Below are 10,597 nucleotides of genomic sequence, written 5' to 3' on the forward strand. Positions count from 1 at the left end.
TTTATAAATATTTATTCTATTAACAGAAAAAAGATAGACTCAAAGCAAAATCATGTGGTATTGGAAAATCGCTATATGAAAGGTATAAAGAGCAACACGAGAACACCAAACGTGCTGCTGAAGCATTTGATGAAGAATTCAATCGTTATATGCAATCAAGATTTGTTGAACCGACTGGCTTGGCTAGCGAGCCTAGTCCAAACACCAATAAAAAAGACGACAATGATTATTTGCCATATTGGTTAAAGGGGGTGCTGGAGGGTTTAGTTGTAGTAAGTTACACATTGACGCAAAATGCTTCATTCCTTAGAATAATTTGACACTTTTTATGAAAAGGTTGGTGCTATCATCTTTTTGCAGGTTATCGCTACGATTGCCATATATATTCTAATCTGTTTTGTGATCTTTCTGATTGTGACATGGATATCACGCCGTCAATTCAAAGGTAACAATAATACTACGTGTGTTTTACGTTCGCCGGAACCTTCGGATATTGCGGATGAGCCTTTAATAACGCCATCCAGTTTGTTATCACAACGCTAAATGGAAGGAAAAGCGAATATTCTGATTAAAGGTTGATTTTGAACTACTGCAAATAACTTTTATCAATTTTTGTTTTTTCTATAACATTTATTTGATAAATAATATGATTAATAATTTGAATGTTCAATCCACTTCTATGAAAAGGCTAGTCCGATTTTGATGAAATTTTGTATATGTAAGTATTTGATAGATATGATAACCCCTCAAACATTCTCGGAGCGCTCTGAGTGCAAAATGAGCTCAAAATATGTAATAAAATGGAATAATGACCATATCTATATACTAGCCTTTACCCGCGGCCCCGTCCGCAAGGAGAAAATAAAATATATGTGCTATTCACGTTAGCCTGCTTATCAAGTTATCTGTTTAAAAATTATTTTCGTCTAATGTATTTTATTTTTGTAATTTAGTAAAAAAAGTGAACTAAATGAGAACATAAGCTGAAAGGCACGCTTTCATGAATAGTACAATACAGTTTTTTCGAATTAAAAAAATACATTTTGTTTTTAAATTAAATTAACTGATATGAAAGGGGTGAAAGAATTACTATTCATAGAACAAAGGAGTGAAACTACAATTAGCTAAAACTAAAGAGAATTTTTTAGATGAAAATAGAGTTGCTTTTTTGGCTATTTAGTTGGTTAAAATATTACAAAAAGTGTAATTATAGTTATAACAGTTCGTTACACGATTCATTTAAAAAACTCAAAAATAGAACGAAAAAGCTGTGTTAGATTGAAGATAAGACATGCCGAATTTTAATTACGAATAATGCTGAACTACCGGTTGCGAAGAGACCTAAAATGATCCCGGAAGGGTCCCAAGATGATACTAAATTTCCAGGACAGATCCCGAAAATCATCCAGAAATTAATCAGGAGGGGTCCCAAAATGATTCAGAAATAGTCCCGAAAAAGTCCCGAAATTACCCTTATGGGTTCCCGTACAGATCCCGAAAACCATCCAGAAATTATACCAAAAGGCTCCCCAAATCATCCCGTATTAGTCCCGAAAAAGTAAAGGAATGGCCCCGACGGGATTCCTGACGGATCCCGAAAACCATCCAGAAATTATGCCGGAAGTGACACCAAATGATCCCGAAATGGCCCCGACGGGATCCCGGAAAGATCCCGAAAACCATACTGAAATGATGTCGGAAAATATCCCAAATGATCCCGAAATAGCCCCGAAAAAGTCTCGAAATGATCCCGACGGGATCCCGGACGGATCCCGAAAACTATCCAGAAATGATGCCGGAAAGGTCCTCAAATGATCCCCTAATAGTCCCGAAATGACCCTGACGGGATTCCGGATGGATCCCGCAGACTATCCAGAAATGATGCCGAAAGGGCCCCATTTGAGCCCGTATCAGTCGAGAAAAGGTCCCGAAGTGACCCCGACGGGATCCCGAAAACTATCTAGAGATGATGGCGGAAGGTACCCCAAAATGATCCCGAAATAGTCCCGAAATGACCCCTACGGGATCCCGAACGAATCGCGAAAACCATCCAGAAACGATGCCGGAAAGGTCCCCAAATTAACCCCTAATAGTCCCAAAATTACCCTACTGAGATCCCGAACGGATTCCGAAACCATCCAGAAATGATGCCGAAAGGGTCTCCAAATGATCCCGAATTAGTCAAGGAAAAGCCCTGAAATGACCCCGACGGGATCCCGGACGCATCCCGAAAACCATATAGAAATGATGCCGAAAAATACCCCAAATTATCCCGAAAACCATACTGAAATGATGTCGGAAAATATCCCAAATGATCCCGAAATAGCCCCGAAATGATCCCGACGGGATCCCGGACGGATCCCGAAAACTATCCAGAAATGATGCCGGAAAGGTCCTCAAATGATCCCCTAATAGTCCCGAAATGACCCTGACGCGATGCCGGATGGATCCCGCAGACTATCCAGAAATGATGCCGAAAGGGCCCCATTTGTACCCGTATCAGTCGAGAAAAAGTCCCGAAGTGACCCCGACGGGATCCCGAAAACTATCTAGAGATGATGGCGGAAGGTACCCCAAAATGATCCCGAAATAGTCCCGAAATGACCCCTACGGGATCCCGAAAGAATCGCGAAAACCATCCAGAAACGATGCCGGAAAGGTCCCCAAATTAACCCCTAATAGTCCCAAAATTCCCTACTGAGATCCCGAACGGATCCCGAAACCATCCAGAAATGATGCCGAAAGGGTCTCCAAATGATCCCGAATTAGTCGAGGAAAAGCCCTGAAATGACCCCGACGGGATCCCGGACGCATCCCGAAAACCATATAGAAATGATGCCGAAAAATACCCCAAATTATCCCGAAAAAGTGCGGAAATGACCCCGACGGGATCCCGAAAACCATTTAGAAATGATGCCGGAAGGTATCCAAAATGATCCCGAAAAAGTCGCGAAATGACCTCGACGGAATCCCGGACGAATCCCTAAAACAATCCAGAAATGATGCCGAAAGGGTCCCCAAATTATCCCGTATTAGTCGAGCAAAAGTCCCGAAATGACCCCGTCGAGATCCCCGACGGATCCCGGAAACTATGCAGAAATGATGCCGGAAAGGTCTTCAAATGATCCCCTAATTGTCATGAAATTACCCTGCCGGGATCCCGGACGGATCCCTAAAACCATCCAGAAATGATGACGGAAGGGACCCCAAAAAATCCCGAAAAAGTCCCGAAATGACCCCAAAGGGATCCCGGACGGATACCGAAAACCATCCAGAAATGATGCCGGTAGGTACCCCAAATGATCCCGAAAAAGTCCCGAAATGACCCCGGCAGGATCCCGGACGGATACCGAAAACCATCCAGATAGGATGCCGGAAAGGTCCTCAAATGATCCCCTAATAGTCCGGAAATTACCCTCACGGGATCCCGAAAGATCCTGAAAACCATCCAGAAATGATGCCGGAAGGGACCCCAAATGATCCCGAAAAAGTCCCAAAATGACCCCGACGAAATCCCGGACGGATCCCGAAAACCATCCAGAAAGGATGCCTGTAGGTACCCAAAATGATCCCGAAAAAGTCCCGAAAATCCCGGACGGATCCCGAAATCCATCCAGAAATGATGCCGGAAGGGACCCCAAATGATCCCGTATTAGTCGTGAAAAAGTCCCGAAATGACCCCGACGGTATCTCGGATGAACCCCGCAAACTATGCAGAAATGATCCCGAAATGGCCCTGTCGAGATCCCCGACGGATCCCGGAAACTATGCAGAAATGATGCCGGAAAGATTTTCAAATGATCCCCTAATAGTCCCGAAATGATCCCGAACGGATCCCGAAAACCATCCAGAAATGATACCGGAAGGGACCCCAAATGATCCCGAAAAAGTCGCGAAATGACCCCGATGGGATCCCGGACGGATCACGAAAACCATCCAGAAATAATGGCGGAAGGGACCCAAAATGACCCCGAAAAAGTCCCGTAATGATCCCGGAAACCATCAAGAATTTATCTCTCAAAGGTACGCAAATGATCCCGAAAATACCCCGACTGGATGCCGAACGGATCCCGAAACCCATCCAGAAATGTTGCCGGAAAGGTCCCTAAATGTTCGCGAAAAAGTCCCGAAATGATCCCGGAATAGTCCCGAAAATATCCCAAAATAACCCCGACGGGATCCCGGACGGATCCCGAAAACTATACAGAAATGATTTCGGAAGAGTCCCAAAGTTATCCTGAAATAGTACAGAAATGGCCCTGGCGGGATCCCGGACGCATCCCGAAAACCATCCAAAAATGATCCCGGAAGGGTCTCGATATGACCCCAACGGGATTACAAATAAGGCGAAGCTAATTGTAGAACCATTTTTAAAAAGGCAGCAGGCGCGTTGGAGCGAATGAAGAGTTACAAAGAAACATAGAGGTAAAGCTAATAAAAGCGTGCTAATAAAAACAGTTGACGGAGGGCGGATGGCGGGAGGAGAAGTACCGCTGCTCGTTTTTCCAAAATTTTTTAGATATCGATCTGTATGTGCCAGATACCAAAAACTATTGATTTAGGAGAAAATTTATATTGAGTTATAACGATTTATAGATTTTACACCAGAGGGGTAGAAAGGGAGGGGGGCGAGCGGAGGTTGTCACTGCTCACTTTGTAAGCCCTCGACTTATTTGACCCATTGAGTCTGTGTCTATTATGTGTAAAAATTATTAAAAAGTAATTGCTCGAAGGGGTCGTGGGACCCCACCCCTCTTTCCATGTTCGAAAAAAATTTCGCTAGTAGACTAATGTCTGTGTCCCAAATTTCATCAAAATGCGTGTAGCCGTTCTGGCGTGATTCAGTCGCAAAGATTAAAAAATATAATAACAAGTAAGGAAGGCTAAGTTCGGGTGTAACCGAACATTACATACTCTCCATAGCTCGAGACAAAATAAGGAAAATCACCATGTAGGAAAATGGACCTAGGGTAACCCTGGAATGTGGTTGTATGACATGTGTATCAAATGGAAGGTATTAAAGAGTATTTTAAGAGAGAGTAGGCCATAGTTCTATGGATGGACGCCATTTAGGGATACCGCCATAAAGGTGGACCAGGGCTGACTCTAGAATTTGTTTGTACGATATGGGTATCAAATGAAAGGTGTTACTGTGCATTTTAAGAAGGAGTGGGCCTTAGATCTATCGGTGGACGCCTTTTCGAGATATCGCCATTAAGGTGGACCAGGGGTGACTCTAGAATGTGTTTGTACGATATGGGTATCAAATGAAAGCTGTTAATGAGTATTTTGAAAAGGAGTGATCCTTAGTTCCATAGGTGGACGCCGTTTCGAGATATCGCCATAAAGGTGGACCAGGGGTGTCTCTAGAATGTGTTTGTACGATATGGGAATCAAATGAAAGGTGTTACTGCGTATTTTGAAAAGGAGTGATCCTTAGTTCCATAGGTGGACGCCGTTTCGAGATATCGCCATAAAGGTGGACCAGGGGTGTCTCTAGAATGTGTTTGTACGATATGGGAATCAAATGAAAGGTGTTACTGAGCATTTTAAGAGGGAGTGGGCATTAGGTCTATAGGTGGACGCCTTTTCGAGATATCGCCATTAGGGTGGGCCAGGGGTGACTCTAGAATGTTTGTACGATATGGGTATCAAACGAAAAGTGTTACTGAGCATTTTAAGAGGGAGTGGGCATTTGGTCTATAGGTGGATGCCTTTTCGAAATGTCGCCATTAGGGTGGGCCAGGAGTGACTCTAGAATGTGTTTGTATGATATGGGTATCAAATGAAAAATGGTAATGAGTATTTTAAAAGGGAGTAATCCTTAGTTTTATAGGTGGATGCCTTTTCGAGATATCGCCATAAAGGTGAACCAAGGGTGACTCTAGAATGTTTGTACGATATGGGTATCAAACGAAAGGTGTTACTGAGCATTTTAAGAGGGAGTGGGCATGAGGTCTATAGGTGGACGCCTTTTCGAGATATCGTCATTAGGGTAGGCCAGGGATGACTCTAGAATGTGTTTGTACGATATGGGTATCAAACGAAAGGTGTTACTGAGCATTTTAAGAGGGAGTGGGCATTAGGTCTATAGGTGGACGCCTTTCCGAGATATCGCCATTAAGGTGGGCCAGGGGTGACTCTAGAATATTTGTACGATATGGGTATCAAACGAAAGGTGTTACTGAGCATTTTAAGAGGGAGTGGGCATTAGGTCTATAGGTGGACGCCTTTTCGAGATATCGCCATTAGGGTGGGCCAGGGGTGACTCTAGAATGTGTTTGTACGATATGGGTATCAAATGAAAGGTGGTTATGAGTATTTTAAAAGGGAGTAATCCTTAGTTCTATAGGTGGACGCCTTTTCGAGATATCGCCATAAAGGTGGACCAAGGGTGACTCTAGAATGTTTGTACGATATGGGTATCAAACGAAAGGTGTTACTGAGCATTTTAAGAGGGAGTGGGCATTAGGTCTATAGGTGGACGCCTTTTCGAGATATCGCCATTAGGGTGGGCCAGGGGTGACTCTAGAATGTTTGTACGATATGGGTATCAAACGAAAGGTGTTACTGAGCATTTTAAGAGGGAGTGGGCATTAGGTCTATAGGTGGACGCCTTTTCGAGATATCGCCATTAGGGTGGGCCAGGGGTGACTCTAGAATGTTTGTACGATATGGGTATCAAACGAAAGGTGTTACTGAGCATTTTAAGAGGGAGTGGACATTAGGTCTATAGGTGGACGCCTTTTCGAGATACCGCCATTAGGGTGGGCCAGGGGTGACTCTAGAATGTTTGTACGATATGGGTATCAAACGAAAGGTGTTACTGAGCATTTTAAGAGGGAGTGGGCATTAGGTCTATAGGTGGACGCCCTTTCGAGATATCGCCATTAGGGTGGGCCAGGGGTGACTCTAGAATGTGTTTGTACGATATGTATATCAAATTAAAGGTATTAATGAGGGTTTTAAAAGCGAGTGGCCCTTAGATGTATATGTGAAGGCGTTATCGCGATATCGACCAAAATGTGGACCAGGTGATCCAGAAAATCATCTGTCGGGTACTGCTAATTTATTTATATATGCAATACCACTAACAGTATTCCTGCAAAGATTCCAAGGGCTGTTGATTTCGCCTTGTAGAACCTTTTAATTTTCTTCTACTTAATATGGTAGGTGTCACACCCATTTTACAAAGTTTTTTCCAAAGTTATATTTTGCGTCAATAAGCCAATCCAGTTACCATTTTTCATCCCTTTTTCGTATTTGGTATAGAATTATGGCATTTTTTTCATTTTTCGATATCGATAAAGTGGGCGTGGTTATGGTCGGATTTCGGCCATTTTTTATACCAAGATAAAGTGAGTTCAGATAAGTACGTGGGCTAAGTTTAGTAAAGATATATCGGTTTTTGCTCAAGTTATTATGTTAACGGCCGAGCGGAAGGACAGACGGTGGACTGTGTATAAAAACTGGGCGTGGCTTCCACCGATTTCGCCCATTTTCACAGAGAACAGTTACCGTAATAGAATCTATGCCCCTACCAAATTTGAGAAGGATTGGTAAATTTTTGGTCGACTTATGGCATTAAAAGTATTCTAGACAAACTAAATTAAAATGGGCGGAGCCACGCCCATTTTGAAATTTTCTTTTATTTTTGTATTTGGTTGCATCATATCATTACTGGAGTTGAATTTTGACTTAATTTACTTATATACAGTAAAGATATTAAATTTTTTGTTAAATATATATAATAATAGTAGTAACGTTCCTGCCAAATTTCATTATGATATCTTCAACGACTGCCAAATTACAGCTTGCAAAACTTTTAAATTGCCTTCTTGTAAAAGTGGGCGGTGCAAGGCCCATTGTCCATAATCTTACTAATTTTCTATTCTGCGTCATAACGTCAACCCATCTACCAAGTTTCATCGCTTTAACCGCCTTTGGCAATGAATTATCGCATTTTTTCGGTTTTTCGAAATTTTCGATATCGAAAAAGTGGGCGTGGTTATAGTCCGATATTGTTCATTTTAAATAGCGATCTGAGATGAGTGCTCAGGAACCTACATACCAAATTTCAGCAAGATACCTCAAAATTTACTCAAGTTATCGTGTTAACGGACACAGGGACGGACGGACGGACATGGATCAATCAAATTTTTTTTCGATACTGATGATTTTGATATATGGAAGTCTATATCTATCTCGATTCCTTTATACCTGTACAACCAACCGTTTTCCAATCAAAGTTAATATACTCTGTGAGCTCTGCTCAACTGAGTATAATTAAATTATAACTGTTCGTAGGGGGCAGGGGCCTCCCTCCTTTTGAAAAATATATCGCTAGTAGATCCTTATAGACTATTGGCTATATGTGTGCCAAATTTCATCCAAATCCGTGGAGCCGTTCTTGCGTGATTGAGTCACAAAGACAAACGTCTGGACAAACATCCAAACATCCAAACATCTTAACATCCAAACTTTCCCATTTATAATATACTAGCCTTTACCCGCGGCCCCGTCCGCAAGGAGAAAATGAAATATGTGGGCTATTCACGTTAGCCTGCTTATAAAGTTATCTGTTTAAAATTTTTTTTCTGTCTAATGCATTTTATTTTTGTAATTGAGTAAAAAAAAGAACTTTATGAGCTGATAACCTGATAGGATCCCAAAATGATAACGAAATTATCCAGAAAAAGCCACGAAATGACCCCGACGCTATCGCGGACGGATCCCGAAAACCATCCAGAAACGCCCGGAAGTGTTTCCAAAAGTTCCCGAAGTAGTCCCAAAAAAACCCGAAATGACAACGACACGATTCTAGACTTATCCAGATAACCACACAGAAATGATGCCTGAAGGGTACCAAATTGATCCCGAAATAGTCCGGAAAAAGTTCCGAAATTACCCTGACCGGCTCCCGGACGGATCTCAGAAACCATCCAGAAAATATCCAGGAAGGGTCCCTAAATTATCCCGACTAACTCCAGAAAAAGTTCCGAAATGGCTCCGAGGGGATCCACGATGGATCGCGAAAACCATACAGAAATGATTCCGGAAGGATTCCAAAATGATCCCGAAATAGTCCGGAATTGACCCAGATGGGATCTCGCACAGATCCAGAAATGATCCCGGAAGGGTGCAAAAACTATCCCGGAAAAGTAACAAAAAATCCCGAAATGGCTCCTACGGCATCCCGGACGGATCCAGAAATGATCTCGGAAGGGTCCCCAAATGATCCCAAAATGGTCCCGAAATGACCCTGATGGATCCGGCAAACCATCAAGAAATTATGCCGAAAGGGTCCCAAAATGATAAAAACCATGGGACCCGGAAAGGATCCCGAAAACTAACCAGAAATGATGCCGGAAAGGTCCTCAAATGATCTCCCAATAGTTCCGAAAAGACCCTGACGGGATCCCGAACGGATCCCGACAACTATCCAGAAATGATACCGAAAGGGCCCGCAAATGATCCCGTATTAGTCGAGAAAAAGTCCCGAAATGACCCCGACGGGATGCCGGACGAATCCCAAAAACCATCCAGAAATGATTTTGGAAGGGACCCCAATGATCCCGAAAAAGTTCCGCAATTATTCCGACGGGAATCTGAACGGATACCGAAAACCATCCAGAAGTGATGCCGGAACGGTCCTCAAATGCTCACCTAATAGTCCCAAAATGACCCTGAGGGCATCCCGGACAAATCCCGAAATCCATCCAGAAATGATCTTGGAAAGGTCCCAAAATGATCCCGAAATAGTCTCGGAAAAGTCCAGAAATTACCCTGACGGGTTCCCGGACGAATCCTGAAAGCCATCCTTAAATGATCCCGAAAAAGCCCCGAAATGACCCTGACGGGATCCCGAAAGGATTCCAAAAAATATCCAGAAATGATGCCGGAAAGGTCCTCAAATGATCCCCTAATAGTTCCGAAATGACCGTGACGGGATCCCGAACGGATTCCGACAACTATCCAGAAACTATGCCGAAAGGGTCCGCAAATGATCCCGTATTAGTCGAGAAAAAGTCCCGAAATGACCCCGACGGGATCCCGAACGAATCCCAAAAACCATCCAGAAATGATGCCGGTAGGTATCCCAAATGATCCCGAAATAATCCCGAAATGACCTCGTCGGCATCCCGGACGGATACCGAAAATTATCCAGAAATGATGCCGGAAAGGTCCACAAATGATCCCCTAATAGTCCCGAAATTACCCTGATTGGATCCCGGATGGATCCCGAAAACCATCCAGAAATGATGCCGGAAGAGCCCCCAAATGATCCCGAAAAAGTCCCCAAATGACCCCGACGATATCCCGGACGGATCCCGAAAACCATCCAGAAATGATGCCGGAAGAGCCCCCAAATGATCCCGAAAAAGTCCCCAAATGACCCCGACGAGATCCCGCACGGATCCCGAAAACCATCCAGAAATGATGCCGGAAGAGCCCCAAATGATCCCGAAAAAGTCCCCAAATGACCCCGACATACTCCAGAAAAGGTTCCGAAATGGCTCCGAGGGAATCAACGACGGATCGCGAAAACCATACAGAAATGATTCCGGAAGGATCCCAAAATGATCCCGAAATAGTC

At 43.4% G+C, this 10,597-nt stretch overlaps 1 protein-coding gene across 1 annotated transcript in view; it reads left to right on the forward strand.

Moving 5' to 3' along the window:
- Positions 1 to 610, forward strand: part of LOC137237404 (uncharacterized) — a 56,605-nt gene extending 55,995 nt beyond the window's left edge. Inside the window, exons 8-9 of the mRNA XM_067760997.1 lie at positions 27 to 272; positions 337 to 610. Coding sequence (XP_067617098.1) covers positions 27 to 272; positions 337 to 543 — 453 coding nt within the window. The 3' untranslated portion in view covers positions 544 to 610. The remainder of the gene's footprint in view (positions 1 to 26; positions 273 to 336) is intronic.
- The last annotated feature ends 9,987 nt before the right edge of the window (positions 611 to 10,597 follow it).

Source organism: Eurosta solidaginis, chromosome 1 (genome assembly GCF_040869045.1).
Source record: "Eurosta solidaginis isolate ZX-2024a chromosome 1, ASM4086904v1, whole genome shotgun sequence".
Lineage (NCBI taxonomy): Eukaryota > Metazoa > Arthropoda > Insecta > Diptera > Tephritidae > Eurosta > Eurosta solidaginis.